Source organism: Centruroides vittatus, unplaced genomic scaffold (assembly GCF_030686945.1).
Source record: "Centruroides vittatus isolate TY-2023 unplaced genomic scaffold, ASM3068694v2 scaffold_386, whole genome shotgun sequence".
NCBI lineage: Eukaryota > Metazoa > Arthropoda > Arachnida > Scorpiones > Buthidae > Centruroides > Centruroides vittatus.
The window spans coordinates 7,231,556-7,252,638 of record NW_027122706.1 but is presented as its reverse complement, the minus strand read 5'-3'; the positions used below and the strand labels follow the sequence as shown (position 1 = coordinate 7,252,638).

The following is a 21,083-nucleotide window of genomic DNA, read 5'->3' as shown; positions in this document are numbered from 1 at the left end:
GTAATGAATTGAAGTTTAATATTATCATATTTTAAACAGATAAGATATGTCTTATTTAAATATAAATTAAAGTTTTCGTTGACCCGTTTTCAGAATTGTCCACATCACAAAGAGAAGAATTTTATAATGTTACTTTACGATCCTATAAAGTAATTATATTGCTTGACTTAATTTATAAATAAAATTTTTAAAAAATATATAAGTTTTAGGCAATTTTTTAAAATATAGAATTTTAGTAAAGTATGCAACTGGAAATATATTCATTTTAATATTCGCCCTTTTGACTCGAACTGTAGGCCTGAACTTCATCGAATCAGCCCAAGACAGTCCAAATTTGGAGAACAGGTGGTCGGATGACAGGGGCATCAATACACGTGGGCATAGAACGCCTAAAGCGCATGCTCTGCGGGAACCAAGGGCGCAACAACAGACACACATGTGACTCGAGACTAGAAACGAGAATTCGTCGAGCAGACGACATCAGAGGTTGGAAACTATCGTCGACGTCTGTCTGTCTCCGAGTTCGGCGACAAAATGTGATTACTCTATAATCTAAGGCGCATTTTTACGCGGGGTAATGTGATTGACATGGCTACTTCAGAACCCTCTCGTCTTCGCAGGATTTATAATGTCCAGGAAGCAGGTAATCGGAAGAGGAGGTCAGGGACGTCAAAGGTTCGTAAACGCCAATTATGTGACGTCATGGGACTCTCGTTATTGACATCGCAACGTCCAAAATGTCATCTTTCTAATCGGCCGGTTTATCGACCAGTCAAGTGGAAAAGTTTAGAAGTTCTAGTCAGAGTGCCCGACGGCAGTGTTAGAAAGGTTTGACACTTTATGTATTAAGCTATTCATATTATTATTAATCCGGTTTAAACAATGACATTGAGTGAAACGATGTTCTTTCTTCTAACAGATGTTTAGAATTCAAGTTTAAAAGTTATAGTTTAACGATACGGTTGTAATAACGCTCTTATCAGTAAAACATGTTTCTGCCATCCCCTCTTTAATACTTCGTGAGTTGAATGGGTACTGTATTTAGTAAATTCTTGTTTTATTTCTTGATAATAAGCAATATTATTATTCCGAACATAAACAAATAAATACATTACATTGATAAATAATTTTTTCTAAGTATTTAATACTTTACTTAATATAGAAATTTAATTGGCATATTTTATCTAAAAATATTAAAACAATTCGTAATTTTTATTCGTTGATTATATAAAATAGATCTCGAAATAAACGATAAGTATTAATCGATAAAGAAAATTTCAATTGAATCATAAAATAAATTACATAAAAATTTGCTGTTTCCTCTTTTTAATTTCGATCTCGACGATAAAAAAAAATAGAATATGTATTGATGTATTGGATTCCAAGAATTTAATAATTGCTATTTCCATGCATTCTGCGATTAAGTAAATAATGTGCTGCTGAATAAATATGCTGACTAGCGTAGGACATTAGCATCATTTTATTATTGAAGACACATTCGAGTTAAACGCATCAAATTTTATCTATCTAAAGAGGACAATTTTGTAAAACACTCTTTAAAATGTTGACATAATCAAAGTATTCTACGATAAGAACTCCACATGTAGGCTATTTAGCAATGCTGTGCATTTATATTAAATAATTGTTAAATTTTACATTTTCAAATTGTAATAATAACGAGAAAATAAGTATAGATTTTATGTTTTATTTAATTGGCATTTTATTACAGATTTTATGATCCGAAAATACATTATTTTCTGCAAAGAAAAAGTTTTATTTTCTTAAAAGGGATTTGTGTTATTTTCAAATTTTTTGAAATTCATTATGGTAGAACATAATGACTTTGAAATTAGCTGCTGTATGAAAGTAAACAATGAATAATAAAATTATTCGACGACATTTTATTATAAACAACTTATATATAAAATGAATAGTATTTTCATAAAATAATTATGAAAAAAACAAAACACATACTTTTCACTTTAATTATTAGGTAATGATTGGAAAAACAGATGTGAATTCCTTTTTTCAATAACTCTCTTCAGAGACTAAAATATCTAATTTTATCCTAGAATATATAAATAAATTACATTTTAAAATAGTATAAACAGGTTTTGTAATAAGAACTATCAACTTTTAAAAAAAATCTGAAAGCATCCTTCTGTAAAAGAAAGGAAATTTTCATTGTTTTTATGATTTCCTAAACTTTCACTTTATAATTTTAAATATATTCGTAAAAGGAATTATTAAGCTTTTATTAATGTAATTCTTAATTTAAAACATCTCGTATTTCATATACGAGAAGTTTTAAACCTGTTGATTACGCTTATGAAATTATTAGTTAACTTTTTTTGTGTATTTAATTATAAGAAATGACTTCGTTATTAATAATATGAATGATGAAATCATCAGTATTTCATCATTAAGTGTAAAATATTAGTTCTGGAATATAATTATATAGATCATACTTAATTAGTATTAAATAAAAATGGCTGATTCCAAAACTTTTGAAAAATTTGTCTCAATCAATTCGTTACAATCTAAAATCTACAATTTCTAGTGGAATAATAAAATAATAATAATAATAATAGTAATTAATATCATTATTATGGATTAAAGGTTTAAGATTGATCTAATATGATCAAATATAAAGAAAATAATCTTATAATGCCGATTAACTTCGTTTTACTTAATTAAATAAATAGGATTCTGTCTGCAATTTTCAGAAAAAGAAAAGAAAAACTGTTTTGTTGTTTTGATTATAAGATAGAAAAAGAAATTATCGTAAATTTGAGTTTATTCTTCATTTTTCTGAAATTTTCACATTTCGGTGGATGACCCGCTAACAATGTTGCATGTAGGAAGCGAAAGATGTGTCAATACCAATCTTCCTCTTCCTGCAGATCAATGTGAAATAGGCTAGAGCGAGGAAAACAGAGGCATTGTACTTGAACGAACTTTATTCGTACTCTACTCCCACATTCATAGCTTTTTTATGCTCAGAGACACATTAGTTAAAACTGAAATATGCGTAGGCATACATAGGTCAGTGATTTCTAAGTACCTGAGTGCTTGCTAATCAAGTGCATGCCACTTAGTAGTAGTAGGTGTACCACAGTAAACGAACACAGTATGGTTGTAGAACCACTATAATAATATTTAAATCGGTCGACTATATATATATATATATATATATATATATATATGTGTGTGTGTGTGTGTAATACAGTATATTTATATAATCGACAATAATATCTTAATGAATTGTCTTAAAATGTATAATACTTTAGGCCCTAGGCCTATATATAATTAAGAATTTTTATTAATTTGGAATTTTATTCTATTATAAAAATCTATTTAGTTAGTAGAATTTAATTGTTAAAAAGTTATAGGCCTATGTAATGAAAATAAGAAAAAGTAATAAACATTTTTGAAATTATTTATATTTATCTTTGCGACATTTATAATTTTAGATGTTACTGAACTCTTCATATAAAAATTGTCATTGTTTTCTGAATAGAGCTTATTATTTAAATAAATATGGATTAAATAAAAATTTATATTTAAGTTCTATTTAATAAATTAATAACTTTTGTTTTGAATTTTTCGATAAATAGCATTGTACAAATTTATGTGAAAATTATAAAATTGAAGGAAAGTTTATGTATGAAGAGAGCAACATTAATTTTAAAGTAAAAATACCATTAAAATGTTTTATATGAGATTTATAAATATTCAAGTTTTAAAATTATTATTTATCATATATTTAATTAGTCTATAAATCTATACTGTTTCAATAACATTTTTTAAACTAAAATGAAGTGAAATTGCTATTCAGTTAATGATTTAAAGTTACATTATATCTTTTATATATCTTCATATATCTTTTATTACGTTTTTATAATAATAAGCATATATAAACTATGCTATTACTCCACTCATATTCTCCTATTATTTATTTATTTAGGCAAAAAATAGTTTTATTCCTTTCTCCTTTTAAACTATAGCAAAATGCTTTCATGAAAAATAGACATAATTTTGTGTTGAACTTTATTATTATTAAATTAAGTAATTAATTAAAGTAACAACACGAAATCATTGACAAAGTTATCGGTTTTGAGATTAAACATTACTTTAATAAGAATATTTCTACACAAAATGTGGATAAGAAGTTTTTAAAAATTAATTCGAAGTTATTAAACTACTGTGTTTTCATTTAATTAATTCTTTCTATTGTGAAATATTTGAGAGATAAAAAAGTTAAGTAAATAATGATAGAAATTTTATATTTTATATCAATATTAATAACTTTTTTTATTGTTTGAATCACAGTCATATTTAATCTTTTAATATTTAGATCAAAAGATGTATGATGTTAATAAGAAATATTAAGACGAAAATATGATTTTCTAGTGTCTTAATTAATAAAAGTATTATAAAACAAAAATGGTAACAAGAAACGATTTTTAAATTTAATTACCAATTAATTAATTTGCATAAAAATTAAAGCTTGAAGTTTTCATTACTTTAAATATTTTAGAGAGTGATACGGAGTCTTTTTGACTTAGGTTCCAAGCATATCAAATTCTTCATATACTGAATAAGGATGAAAGACATTTGAGACTGGCTTATAGAAAAGAAATGATTGGTCAAAATTCTTTATGATTCATCATAAAATATTCAATTTACTTCCTAAAGCTTTTGGAGATTGATTTGTTACCTTCCTTTTTGTGAATTTAGGTTCTTCAAAAGCGCATAGATAGATGTTTTAATTAGGCTTATTGGAATAACAGAAGCCTATTAAGAATATATCTATATTTAAACTGATTATACAAAAATGAAATCTTCATTTATTTAACTTAGTAAAAACTTGATATAATCAACTAATCAAATTATTCAAAATGGGTATTTGTTTCAGTATTAATATTTTCAAAAAAACTTTTATTGTCGAATGTAAAACTAATACCATTGATCAGGTAAGTTTAATTAGACATATTATATGATTATATAAGATGTAATTAACAATACTTTTATGATACTCGTGAAGTAGGTTAGTCATTAATTTGTTAAATTCCGAATGCTTTATTCACTATTAAAATAGACTAACCTAGATTTTGAAACTTTCAAGTTAATATTTTTATAATTTTGGTAATTTACCTTAAAGAAACGTTCTTTAATATTATTTTGCTTTTAATGTATTTTTAAAGAAAACTTTAGCGTTTTTCTAAATATATAAATAAATTTATGCATTTTTATCTATAAGCACTTAAAGTAAATAATTTGGATTGAAAAATAAATCATTAAATCTAAATAAATTTCATTTAAATTTCTTTTGTTTTATACCTGTGGTTTAATTGCCAGTAATAATATATTCTTACGTAATTCTACTGTAAATCCTATCTATTGTTTTTATTAATCTGTTTTTTAACTTTCATTTTCTTCCTGAAATTTATTATATTTACATATAAAGCCTTGATAACAGTAAATGTAACTGAATTTTTCTCTTGATAGAGTCATTTATTATACATGCAACAAAGCAAATCGATTTTACACCTACGATAAACCATAGTTTATAAAGTTCTTTTCCTAAGAGAATCATTATCATTTATTATACACTAAATTCAGTTAGTACAATACGAAAAAAACGTGGCGTGACCTTTGGAATATACTTAATGATGCATGAAGAAAACTTTTTTTTTGTTTAGATTCATTAGGACCTTGTGAATTAGAATACTACCTTAAGAAATGGCATAATTAATTATCATTCTTCTTCTGCAGGACTTTCCCCTTAGAAAGATGAGGATAATTAATCAGGCGATATGTTTGCTCTTCATGAAATCAAAGACAGGTGCATAAAAATTTCAGCTGTACGATAACTCGTATAATTCGATGATTAGTGGTTAGAATGAATGAAAATTGCGATTTTACGTGTGGAGGCATATTTATTTTCATTCACTTTGGCCTAGTGCCAAACACGAAACACTTAAAAATCGTATTGCCGAAATTTATTTCGTATTTTTTTTCCTTTTAACCTTGTCATATATCTTTTTTTTCTTCAAATATTTAAATTTAAGATAATATTAAATACATTACGTCACTGTTCTGTTTGTTATTTACTATGTAGAACAAATACAACTGTGGTGTAAAGTCTCTTTATTAAATAGAAGAAATAAATTTGTTAAAAAATTAAGTTTTTATACACCATTACATACAGCAATTGTTTTTATCTTCATATATATTTTTTAATTTATAAAATTAAATTTAAAACAAAATTAGGTTACTGCTGAAATTATAACTCTGTCAAGAAGTTATTTTAAATAGTTATAAATGAAACAACATTGAATAGGAACAACATAATATGCTAAAGAATCATTATTTCAGAGTTTATTGCATCATTCGACTGATAAAAATTTTATGCTTGTTAATTATAAAGTCACTGAACGTAATGAGATTTTTTAATGCTGTTGCCATTTGGTATAATAATTACAAAGTCTTTAACACAGTTAACAGAACGTGTTTAAAAATGAAATTTTTTTTCTGTATTGTTAATAAACCTTTGCTTGAAATATATAAATTATATCAAAATTTATTTTCATATAAAGCATTTTAAAAACGTAGAATTAAAATATATAAATAGTTTTAGCATTTTGATGTTTAAAGAATACTTTGATAACTCGAACATGAAACTAATATATAACTATACGTATGCATATGTAGTCTGTTATAATTTTAAAAGAAATGAAGAGAAAAAATAAAAGATTTTTTGTATACGTCCTTGAAAATCTTTACCATTTAAGTTGATTTTGTATTCAGTAACAGAAATCCAATTTGAAAACAACTGCCCAAGGCAACCATGCCAAAATGATAGTGAAATGGAATGTGGAGAAGATTGTAAACAGATGTTTCTCCCAAGTGTTGTTGCCAAGGTTATATCACCTTATTGTCCACACCCTATCAAGGACTGCTCGTGTAAGACATGAATGAAAATGCAATCAAATGTTGTAAACTTTCAAACAGACATTTATTATATAAATACTCTTTGTATTCTTACACAAATATTCTTTATTTTCTTTACTTTCCTTCAGCTTCTTATGAAAGAATAATTTTATTAGTTTTTTTTTTTTACTCTATAAAATTGTTTGCTTGTTTCAACATAAAAAATAAATATTACAGACAATTAAATAAATTTTCGTTAAAATTAAAATAATCTTTGCTGAAAATGTAAGTATAATTATATATAGGTTACCTAAATAAAGTGAAATCGTAACCGGAAGGCTTGTTGCTTCAGAGTTAAACTGCAAGTAGATTATAAAAGTATTTAAAAATTGTGTTCAAGTTACGTACCAAATGCTTCTAGAATAATTTATATTTTAAAGTGAATTTATTTTGTTACTGACTTTCTCTCTAGATTGTATCTAGACAATAAACAATCGCTGCCTATCAGATCTGGATTTTATCCATTACTATCATACCTGATTAGCAATAAATTCAGTCAGCAAGTAGGCGTGAATAAGGAATAGTATGCAGGTCTGTCGAGAAGGAAGCTGAGGATTTTTTCTCCGAGCCAGGAGAAAACTTAGGGATCCATAATGGTTCCTACCCGTATAAATTAATGTTATTTATACGGGTAGGAACAGAAAATAAAATCTTTAGGATTGCTTTTTGTTAATGAAGAAACATTTTACATATTTCATTCTAAGTGACTAAAGGGGCTTGCTAAAAAGCAAACATGATCCCAATATACGCCGGGCCCCGTACAAGCTCTCGACGGTTCTGATAGTTTGAAGCTGATGGAAAATATCCATGATAAAAGCGCCATATTTAAATCATATTTTATTCTGAGATCTTCGTGAAGGTTTCAAATAATTACTGATGTACAGTACAATAAACGTACAGAATCTCTAAATTAGTAATGAACAACCCGCGGCTTGCGGGCTGCATGCGGCCCGCGAGATCTTAATTTGTGACCTCCCGGGTTTTAGCAACGTAATTTTATTTTCCTGTTTTCTGCCTTACGCCATTATGCAATTCTAATTAAGATGATATTCGTGATGAAGAATATTCAAACCAAACTTGACTAGTGAAATGATAATAAACTACAGGCTATATTACTAGTTTACATATCATTACCATATATTATTTTAGTACCTAGTGTGCTGACAGTTATGGACTATGTTGGTACTCTGCAAGCTTAAAGCCTGCAACTCCGTAAGAAAAAATTACATGCATGCCGCCGGAAGCCTACGAAATTAACTTGCAGCCTCCATACAGAAAAAGTTGTTCATCACTGGTCTAGAAAATTTACTTAATCTTAAAATTAAGTTCTTTTAACGAGTTTTGAAATGAATAAAAATGTCAAAACTCGTTTAAAAAACTTAAAAATTTTTATTATTAGATTCTTTAATTTGTTAACGCAATGTTAATCATAACAAACAGTTTAAAATTTTAAAAAATTGCAGCCTAAAAATTAAATTTCATCTTTATAAAACATTAATTATCCTGATAAGCATTATATATTTAATTATGTTAAAAGTTAATTAAGTAATTATGATATTATTTTAAAAATTTATGTCAAAAATTAATGTAAATTGTTTTAATCTAATTAATAATTTATATAAAGAAAATTATTTATATTCTGTCCTTGTGGATTAATTATTTAAGCGTGAACAAAAATATCACGTATAAGTATCGACGTGATTTTGATTTTGTAATAATTAAATATTCATTAATAATTTAATAACCTTGATAAAATTTTTGTAGAGATTTTTAGATATAAAATTTTCCTCTTATTTTCGGTAAAAATAGCCATGACCTTCTTTAAAATTCACTTTCATGCAATACCAGTACACTCAAGATCACAAAACAATCTGAAGGTTTTTATAACACTATCGTTTTCCTTCACATCCGTCTATTGTTATTCAAGAGTAACAATCTTACATTACAAGTTTCTCTTAAAAGGAATATTGCAAGAACAGAAACACAAACATACATATTTACTTATAAGGATAAAGAATTTAATTAAACCAGAAGTAAATAATTTCCCATTTTTGAATGTTATTTTTTTAATCTTGCGATGATTTTACTTTTAAGATATGACAGCTTCATAGTTAATATGAATTAATAAGAAATTCTAAACCATAGTAAGCTATTATCTTTCGATTATGTGTATAATTATAATAGAGACATATTTATTTATTTTCTTCTAATAAAAGGAAAACTTATATTGATGGATTGAGGACCGATGGATTACGTTCCTATTACTAAATTCTTCAATATTTTAAATAATTATTTAATTGTATAATAATTAGTTTATAATTGAGAATTTTTTACTCTACTAACGTTTATTACACTTTCTACACAATGATTTCATAATCATTAACAATTTCAACACTAATAAAATTTCTATTCAAGTTGTTCAAGGTTTTTCTTACATTCCAAGATTAATTAGTAATAACTTTATCTTTATATAAACAACAATAGAAAGTTTTATATATATATATTAACTATATTTAATAGACTTTCTTAATTAGGTAGTAGTAATAACAAACTATATATAAATATAATTTTATAGTCCTTCTTCATTCTATAACCAATTTCTATTACTATTAGTATTCAGAGTAACTGATATATAATAATAAAACATATGTAAACTTTTTAAGATTAATATTTTCTATTTTTCGAAAATGAAACATAAAAAATAACATCAAACATCACTGTTCAACGAATATCTAGAGGAGATTTTAATATTGGCGCCACAATATTTATCTCCAAATATGATAACATTCTTTTGAAAAAGCAGTTTTAAATTTTACATTAATTTATGTCCGTTGTTATTAAAAATTTTAATTTCTGAATCTTTGATTATATCGTTCACACCTAGTCTCCAAACTTGTTTTTTACAGCCCATATGACCCTGCTTAGAAAAAGGGGAGAGATCATTGCCATAGAAAGCCCTACCAGAAGGAGTCGCTCCTTTGCAGATCGCCCATGTGTTGCTTTGCTTCATCCCATCATTCCAATCCAATCTGTAGTCTCATGTTGTCTTTACTCCGTTCTCTATGAATAGAGGCAGGTAGAGAGAAGGATTAAAAGATTTTCTTCATCTGTTTCTAATTCCATTTCTTTACGTTCTGAATTTCTCTAATCTTATATATACATATACATATCTTATGCATATATGCATATATCTTACATATATAGGCTATATAATACTTACTAATTAATTATAAAAAGTTATTTTAATTTAACTCTTGAAAAGATTTTTCTTCATTCTCGACGATCTTATTTTGATATTTAATACTATTCTCGAAAATTATCTGACGTCAGCCCATGCTCTGGAGGTCCCGGGATCGAATCCGGCGGTCGAAAAATCCCAGAAATTTTTCATGGATGGGATATGTCGGGCCCCGTCCCTGGCCACCCGGTCGCCCCCATTGTGGCCTGGCTGAACTCATAACGAATCTGGAAAAACCCTCTTAGTGTCGACGGGGCGAAAAAATACTAAAACCGCGGGATACGTGTAGGAATATCAAGCAAGCTCGACCCATATAAAAATATCAAAAATACTCAAACAGGATTAAAAGATCTTAACTATTCTAATTAATCATACTTTTCATTTAAACCTTTTAAAATCTATTTACTCCAGTTTTTCAATATGAATGACAGTATAAGATTTAATTAATATTATCGCTTATAATAAGAATATGAATAAGCTTACTGTTTTAAAAATCTGTTTCGATCAATCTGACTTTAAATGAGCGGTTGTCTCCTTCCTATCCATTCAATTCAATGCATTTCTTTTATACCATGTCAAAAAATTTATCTAACCACTTAGTACCCTTCAAACTTTCTGAACGTCCTTGAAAAAGCATTAGTGGTGGCAATGCACTTGCAGTTTCAGTTATCACATCGGCATAGGTAATTCTTTTTTTCTTTGTGAATCCGACCTATAATTTTATAAACACACTCCTCTTAAAGTTACCGTTTCTCGTTCGGTATAAGCTAATTCCGTCTATCCTCATTTCGATTTATACATGTAATTTATACATTTTATAATATAAAACAAATAAATTATAAATCGATTTATCTTTCTCCTCTTTACACAGAATAATTTTAATGAAATATTTAGTGTATACGGAATATTCCTTATACCAGAAATCATGCATTTTAGAACATTTTTAAAGCTTTTACATTATTTTATAACTTAAAAATATTATAAACAAGGCATATATATTTCCGTGTACGATATTTTGGTAATTCCACTTTCAATTATAGAATGATCGCCCACTTCAACTTCCTCTAATCTGTCCTAATTATAATTTATTCCTATAAATAATAATAGAAATGTCATGTTCCAATCAAACAACCGAACGTATATTTTTACAATAGTTTACAATGTTATAATAAAAATTACGGCCATAACGTCTGTGTTAATAAAGATAATGATTGCTGCATCAACAACTTCACTATAATATATTAAAATCCTAAAGAATATTCAGTTATTCTGATCAATGTATATAATTTTATTCGTCGTTCCAAGCGTAATTCGTGTGTTTGGCTATCTTATGTTATCCTCTTTATGTAGTATATGCGTGTAAAATTATTTTTATTCGTATATTATTATAATTGAGGGCATAATCTCTATAAAATTTTAATTGAAGATTGTAAAAATAGCAATTATTGTAAATATACTAACTATTTCGGACTAAATCTGAGGATAATAAGTATGATAATACGTTATGGTAAATTAAAAGGATATGTACTGTACGTAGAATACACATATTGATTGCTTATTTTTAAAATATTTTCATTTTAACTTAGATTTTATCAATTCTTGGATTAGTTATTTTGTCAATTCTTACATTAACAGTATACTACTCTAGATGTTTTTTCTTCAATCATTATATTAAATACAAATGAAAAATTTATGGGAAATAAAATCAAATGAATAATAGAGAAATATGGGAAACCCGGTAAGATAAATAAATAAAGATAAAGATAAGATAAATAAATTAAAGATAAAATAAATATTTTAAAATATAGGCTATTTTTTTAATAAATTTTTATATTGTTTTATTGAAAACAATTGTGTTACTTTTAAACTTACCAGTAACATATCTAAAATAATCTACATTAGAATGGAAGAATTGAGAAAATAAATACAGTTTAAGAGGAAAATTGAGATTTATTTGCTTAAGAAAAAATTTGTTTACAATTGCTTTGCTGTAAATAAATAACGACTAACCCGTTACAAAGCTATACATCCACGAGCCGAATTATCGGGCTAGAGTTGGCTATAATAAATAAATAATTAATAAGACAATTTGGCACTAGAGCTTGGCGTTAGGCGCCATCTCTTACTAAACTTAATAATTATAATTATATTGTCTTATTAATTATTTATTTATTATAGCCAACTCTAGCCCGATAATTCGGCTCTTGTGTATGCTTTGCTGTATTTTAGATGATTGTTAAAAAGTTATAGTATTATTGTTACTTAGTCATAGAGAAACAGGTGATTTTTATATTTAGATTATAAGAACTTCTAAATACGTAAGTGAAATAATACATTGCCAATACACCTACATAAGTGAAATAATATAATTTTTAATATAATAAAAATTATATATTTAAAATACGAATAGACGCATACAAAAAATAGATGTATGAAAGGGCACGTGATATTTAATGCTATAATTTCGACATTATTTATCAATTTATAAATTCTTATTTATTTTCATTTTATAAGCGCTTATCTTTAATCTTGTCTGTAAATTATGATTTAGATACGCATATTTAGTATATCACTCATAATTTATTATTTATATTTCAGTATTTAAATATAAATAAAGTATATTTAAGTACTCGAATATTAAAATTTTATATATAAATATTTGCATTCAGGACAATTTGAATCACCTGTAAACTTTTTTCTTCTAACTCCTTTGGTATGAATGCAAATCATTCTTAACCCACATTCTAGGTTTAATATGTGGGTTAGAACGTCAATGTAAAGAGAGACATAGGAGATGCACGCACGCGATTATTTTAGATCTCATACTCACTGGGTGGTCCCGGTTTTGTTTACTATGACATAAAGAACTCATCAAGTTCAAACAGATTCGAATTTTTTTTTCCTTCTTGTCTAGTTTCTACTCTGATGAATACATTCAACAATAAGTTTAACGTTATGCACCGACTTGATCAATAAGGACGTGCAGCTCAAAGAAACGATGTCAAATATAGGGAGGAGAAAGGACATCAAGTAAGTTGAGTGCAACAGACATGTGGATGACATACTAATCTGACATTTATGTACTTTTGTCGGCGAGTTCGATGACATTGTTAACTGGTGTAACCTTCCTCTTTAAACTGATATCTCTTCGTATCTGTCAACGTAAAATTTTAAGTTGCCACAAATAATATTTTATAAAAACATGATTTATAAATTATAATTTTTAATAATAATTGATATCAAAATATTTTTTTTTTAAATATGCGCGACCTTTTTTTTGCGGCTTGCTTCGATAAACTTGAAATTCTTTTGATGTACAGTAGGAATATAAACACATATTTTTAAAAGTTTTCGAAGAATTATTTTAAAAATAAATAAAAATTTATTTTTATCTTCATTTTGTTTAGTAATTTTTAAATATTTATTGTTAAACAACAAAGGAAATCGCAATAATTTGAAGAGAAAAAGAAAAAATTAAGGATCAGTATTGATGAATTTGAGATTAATTAATTAACCTTATTGGGTTGCAATTTAAAACAAAATGTAGACCTATTATTATAAATTATTGAAAATGCTATTTTTTAACATTGAGAACTATACATTGTTTACTGTATTTCAATAAAGGTAAATCATGAAGGGAATTTTTCCTTGTTGATATCTATAAAAATTAAACTAAAGTATTTTAACTGTTGTTATAAGTAAAATTTAATTAGCTAACAAAATTTACAATTTCTCTATTTTTAATATAATAAATTTAATTAAAATTGTCTTAATTAAACTTTTTACATTAGATAAATTTAATAAAAATAAATGAAAAAATATAAGCAATATTTTTAGTAGTCGATATCAAAAGTTTCATTATTTTGTCAACAGATGGAACTGCAAGCCTTCTCTAATTCATTATTATTTCAGTAATTTCTGTACACTCGTATATATACAAAAATATTATTTCTATGAAGAAAATTGAAACGAGACATTGGTTGATATACACTTTTAAAAATATTCTTTTTAAAAAAAATGATTATTTTTTGAGCTAAAAACTAAACGTCTTTAATATTAAATACATGTATAATAATTTTAAAATGTTATAAAAAATAAAAAGTTTTATCAGAAATTCGTCTAGTAATGGGACGAGATTTATTAATTTTCGAAATAATCTAATTTTGTAAACGGAAATTATTGGCATTTTATCTATCAATACAATCGCTTCCGTGTCGCCAATTCTTTGCATTCACGTTTCTTTTTTATATTTTGTATTTTTTTTTTTTTTTAAATATATTCAACATTTGCTATCTGAAAAACATTTAAAATTATATTCATTTTTTGCGTTAAATTTGACGTTTTTCTCATTGTAAAACTAAAATAATGACGTCAAATTGACGTAAAAATGTGCATTACTCCAACCAATCTAATAGAGACCTATTATTTGATGATTATTTCTTTAAATAGCTATCAGTCAAATTATCTGCAAAAGTTATATTATAAAATATTATGAAAATATATATGGAGGTTTCTTTATTAGAAGATTGATGATTAAATTTTGGTAATTAAAGTTCGAGAAGTGGGGTGATAAAAGGGGTCGTGTGTATCTCCAGTACGGTCGGACTTAATGACGATTTTACTCGTTATTAGCATTTACAATTTTTTTTATGGACCTCATCCTACCCAGCCTTTTGCCATTTTATAGTACAGTAGAGCGTCGATAAGTGGAACCAATTGGGGACTGGGGTCCTTCCAGTTAATGATTTGTTTCAGTTTCCGACTTTGTACGAAAAAATACATTAACCTGTCCGATGTTCAAATTTTTCTCCGTTGCGTATCGCTTCCTGTTGAATTTTTCTCCGTTGCGTGTCGCTTCGTGTTGAATTTTCGTCGATTTTAAGCCTAACGAAAATTTTTATAATAATCATATCGTATCGTTAAAAATTATTTCTGCATTTTGTACAAACAAAATAAATATATTAAAGAATATAAAACACATGAAAATTATACTTTAGAAGTAAATTTAGTATCAAAAACATTCGATTCAGCACGACACAGTCCGACTGAAAATCGTTCCACTTTCCGGCCATTCCACTTACCGACGTTCCACTTATCGATGCTCTACTGTAGTTAAAAATATAAAACTTTTTAAATAAAACATCATAACAAATGGCGCCACCAAACGTTGCCGGAAAAGTTAAGCAACTCGTTGCTGGATTTTTTTAAAGTAGCACTAGAAAAACTGACACTTGTTCATGTAGCTTACATACGGACTTATCATTTTCTCTAAATATATTCTGTAAATGATAAATATTTTCTGTAGATATTAATAAGAAAAGCATTCTTTAGTAATGACAATCCAGAAAAAAAATAGAAACTAAATTGTGAATATTTGAAAGTAAATACAAATGAAAAATATTATATAAAGATTCCATAATTAATTTATAAGTATTTTGCTATTAACTTGCAAATATTTAAGTAAAACTTTTAAAATTTTTGTAATGATTTTAAGAATAATACAATATCAGATTTAATTAAATTATCTTAAATTATTTAATTATATTACATTATCTCCATTCAAATAAAGACAATAACTAAAAAATCTGAGTAACAATTTATTTTAAAAACAGTCGCAATTTATTTTGAGTTATTTCCTTTAATTAATACTTCAATCGAATATGAGTCGCATTCTAGTCAAACAATATAATAGAAATTAACGGATGTCGCTACTTACTTCTCTTGTATTGTGAAACACTGCGATCGATCTTCGTGATAAAAATAAATTGTTATCTAAACACTGGGGATACAAGATCGAAATGCATTACAATTGTTTTTAAAATTATTATTTTTTTAAACTGCTGTTTATATTCTTCCTTTGATTGTGAATAATATTCAAGAAGTTAGTACAACTAAGAAAAAGGAAACTTCTTAAAGTCATTATCAAGTAATGAGAAGAGGAGAAAATCGCTTTAATTTTGAAATTTTACGCTAAAAAATGATCATTAGTCACGAATTTTACTGAACAAAAATAGCCATTTTAATCTAAAATCTTTTAACAATTGAATGTATGTAACCTTCATCTATATTAAGGAATATCTTACTGTTTTTCAAATAAGTAAAATAAATAAATTATTAGTTTTGCTAAAAAGAATAGAATAATTTACAAAGTAGGAATAAAGAGATATTCCATTAAGGTACAACAGATAGTTTGCTTTTAAAAAAAAGGAATGGAAATGGGCGAGACATATTACCGAGCCCAAAGATGAAAGATAGACATATCTGATTTAAGGAAAAAAAATTTTAAAACAAAGAAAAATAATGTAATATAAATAAATAGACAACTATAATTAAGTATAAAAAGAAAGAAAATTTTCTGGTTTGTAACAATCAAGCAATTGTATGTAAAGTCCTATGAATATTGGAAAACATATTTCTTTTAAAATTTTCTTTATTTTAGATTGGAATCATAAGATATGAAATGTCTTTTAAAAATTAATAAATTAAGCACGTTATGCAGGTTTTTAAAGAAAACTGTAATAAGCATAATTATGTACTAAGGGAAAATTTTTCTAAAACACGTTAAAATAATTAATTAATAATTAACACTTTTATACCAGTATATACAGGGTGGGCCAGCGAAAACGAAACGGCAGAGTGTTCGTTTTCGGCCAAGCAAAGCGCTCGGACAGGTCGATTTTACTCTCGAGGGGACATCTTTTGCAATAAAGTTTTTGCGATTCTGAATATTAACTAAACAAACATTTTTTTTCGAAATAAATGTTTGTTTAGTTAATACAAAATAAATGAGTTTTTAAAATTTTTTGTTTTCTGTTGTATTCAGAATCGCAAAAACTTTATTGCAAAAGATGTCCCCTCGAGAGTAAAATCGACCTGTCCGAGCGCTTTGCTTGGACGAATACGAACACTCTGCCGTTTCGTTTTCGCTGGCCCACCCTGTATATTAAATCCCAACAGTTGATTAAATTTACATGAGGGCTTTGCTGAAAAGAAAGAGGGCTTTGCAAAAAAGAAAAAGGATTTTTTTTCTTTTTTGCAAAGCGATCATGAAGGATTTTTTTTTCTTTTGTGACCTTTACCAATACAGGATATTTTTTTTAAAATGTTACAAGTTGATTTTTACACAGCATATTACGAAATCTTCTGACACAAGATTGCTCATAATTTGTCGGGTTTAAAAATCAACTTGTAACATTTTAAAGAATATATTGGTAAAAGTCAGAAGGTCATCCCTAAGTATTCGAAGGTTAGGTGACCTCAGAATAAGGTGCAGTTTGTGTTCGAACATAATATATATTTACCTCGTTCATAGCTTATAAACGTGAGCTTTTAATGCGTAAAACTTTTTCTTTGACATTTGAATTATGTTTTATACTTTATACAATAATAATAATAATAATACGAAAATATATTTAAAGAAACATGTAAGTGAAGCGAAAGAATGTTTTATTAGGGTTTCTCAAACGGGATTCCGGGATCCCTGTTGTCTTTTTAACCCGGGAAATATCCCGGGAAATCTCGCAAATTTCTTAGAAATTCACTTTTTTCTTATTTTACGTTAAGGTTGAGGAAATTTTGCAAATAGAAAGTATAATTAACTCATGAACTGTCAGAATACATTTGTATTTATTAATTTTAAACCTACTTATTAGTTTTTTTTTTATTTTTGCTCGTTATGGCACGTCACAAATGGTCAATAATCAATACGTAGCTTATTTGTGGCAGGACTCTCAAAATTCTTTACCAGTAATATCTGGAATAATTGTGCTTATGCTGTCTTAATTTTTAACCATGCCCAGTAGCTTCAATGACTGCGTAACGCCAAGTTGTGCAAATTGGGCAAGGATACAAACGAATATGAAGTCAGCAAGTATGAAGTTTTTCTTCATAATCTGATTATTAAAGACAAACGAACTGCCGAATTATTGGGCTATGATGTTTCTATTAAAGCAGTCGAGGTAGACAAATCAAGAATACTAGAGAACAAAAGAAGTACTACAATCTCAAAAACGAACTAGAAATCTTTCAGGATACAGGTGAAAAACACATAATATTTGTCTTCTCTTAAATGCATTAAACACGATTCCAATCACATCAATTTAATCGGAAAAGGCATTCTCGGTAGCAAGATTTTTCATTACTAAAATAAGAATTAGATTGAGTGATCGGAGTATCGACCATCTTTGCTTTTTAAAATCTTATAAAAAATTTACAATATTTTGTATTATATTTTATTTAAAAAATCAAAAATTACCTTCTAAGTTAGAAGTTTGATCTAAATTCATTTTTCTTTAAATTTTCAACTCAATTCAAACCATTTTGTTGTTGTTGTTGTTGTGTTGTTGTTGTTGTTGTTTGTTGTTGTTGTTGTTGTTGTTGTTGTTGTTGTTGTTGTTGTATGCAGTTTCCAGCAAACTTTAAAAGTCAAATTTTTTCTATTTGTGAAAATTTCTACATAATTCAAAGGTAATTTTTAATATATATCTTACACAGCATTATTAATATGATTTTGGAGGTTGCAGAACGTATTAAATTACTTTAAAAAACGAAAAATAATTATATCATTTGATTTCATGATATTTTGTATATCTTAAAAATAATTAATTTTGTCCCGGAATTTCCCGGGATCCCGGGAAACAGTTCACTTTTATCCCGGAATCCCGAGACAAGCAAAAGATCGGGAAATGAGAAACCCTAGTTTTTATATATGATGCAAACACTTTTGGCAATTTTTAATAATTTTTCCAATTTTTTATGATTTATTAATATTCTCTTAATAATTTTTAAATAAATATAGTAAATTTAACATTAGACATATAAATATTATGAGATTGATATTTATTATTATATCTGAACAATCTATAAAACTTACGTAAGGGACTTTGAGATGAATTGAACGTCGTATTTTTTAAAAAAGATAAAAGTTATTTTACGAACTTAGTACTATGACTATACAGGCATGACGTAATTCTCGCACACCCTTAGGCACCTACTTGAAAAGAGAGAAGATGGCCTGTCAAGGTCGAAATAGATTTTTTTTTTCTATTGTACACCTCGCCCAATTCAACGAAATAGCTTTGGATTCATGTAAAAAAAAATTCGAACGTGTATAATTTGCATTCTTGGCCTTGAAAACGAAAGATGCGTTACTGTTCATTATACTCCTAAGAATAAAAAAAAAAAATAAAGCATCCAACCCCTTATCAAAGGATGCTTTTAGTCAGGAAAACATTTCTACACTGATAGTGCATAATAAAGCTGTAATATAGCATTTGTTATGAATTGAATTTTTCCTACTGTTTTTTTTTTTTTTTTTAATAAACACAAGTTTTGTAATTGATCCGAAATTTAGTATCTTTTAAAAATGAAAATAATTTCAAAGGATTTTAAATCTACATCAAGTAAGAAATTTCGAGGGAATTAGAAGACAAGTATTTGCATTTCCAAATTCTTTCAAAGCTTTACTTCTCAAAATAAATTCTGTAGATAAGTGCATATCGTTATGTTTTGAAAATATAAAGACTATTTACTGAAACAAAACAGTTAATTTTCAGTTTAAATATTAGCAAAAAAATAATAATAATAATAATAAGTCTGTTAACGTGTAGCGTGGTTTTAGTTCACTAGAACTAAAACTAACGTATATAACAACTAAAACTAAAATTTAGACTCCGGAACGTGATTAGAATAACGTTATTAACTTGTATATAATGGAAGAAAAGTTTTAATAACTTAACTAACATAGCTATGAAAGTACTTTATTTTATGAAACTTTAATGTAATATAAAAGAATTTAAAAACCTGTAAATTTTGTTTATTAAATATATTGAGTTGAACAAAATTTAATAATGCCCTAATCATTATCAAATTTTGCATCCTAAACATTGTAATAAAATTTGATAATGCGAAATAGTTGAAAGATAAACATCTTCGACTTTTTAATCAAATCAAATGCACTTTAACACAATAAAAGAAAAAATTAATATTATTTTTACGATGTTTTCTATTTATTTTTACTTACTTTTACAGCTTTTCAACCAGGCTTTACAAAATTACCTTACACATTAATTGAGCCATCAAACTTGTATGCTACAGTATCAAAGTTCAATGTCATAATAAAAAGCTTTACTATTTCTTATCGGTTGGTTATCAGAGGCATCTATAATAATTCTAGTAGTCTCTACTATTTAAAACTTGCCAAGCTTTTGTTCAACAGATAAAAGAGTTTATCTCTCTCTCTCTCTCTCTCGCCCTCTCTCTCAAAAAGAAGAAGGGGGAAAAAACAATTAGTTCCTGTATCACTAGTCTTAGAAAATATAAGGTTACCATTTATGTTGATAAAGAAGTTACTAATTAACATGCTCAACTCTATCCTTTGGATAGAGAAACTAGAGCTGTTGCCTTAGGTTCTGAGTGCTTGAGGGTCCTGTGCGTCGAGCCGCGACCCTCAAACACAAATAAGTCTTATGTTTTTAAATAAATGATACTGATACTTTAATGACTCGTGATATGCTAATAATATTACATCATTTAATGTTTTCACGATTAAAAAATGTACTTTTTTGATAAATGATACATAAAATATGGCAATTTTTTATTATTATTTCTACTGTAAAAGTGATAGTCTAGCTGAAAAAATAAATACCTTACCTAAAGGTATCAATATTATATGTATATATGTATATATAATATGAAATTGCGAATACTACAGTAGTTGGAATACTGATTTCTTGACAGTTATATAGACTATTTTATAATATCTTATTAACATTGAATTAGGAATTATTATACAAATTATTAAAACTTAAAAAATTGTAAGAACTTTAAATTGTTGTATGAAATTTTTAAA

The 21,083-nt window shown here is 26.7% G+C and overlaps 1 protein-coding gene across 3 annotated transcripts in view; it reads left to right on the top strand.

The window, feature by feature from the left end:
- Positions 1–455: 455 nt before the first annotated feature.
- LOC136988835 (uncharacterized) overlaps positions 456–21,083 on the top strand; it is a 163,168-nt gene continuing 142,540 nt past the window's right edge. The window contains exon 1 of one of the 3 annotated variants that reach the window (XM_067286798.1): positions 456–828. In XM_067286798.1, coding sequence (XP_067142899.1) covers positions 589–828 — 240 coding nt within the window. In that variant the 5' untranslated portion in view covers positions 456–588. Of the gene's footprint in view, positions 829–4,865; positions 4,977–21,083 lie in introns of those variants that run through there. The other 2 variants (XM_067286799.1, XM_067286801.1) reach the window with 2 other exon arrangements.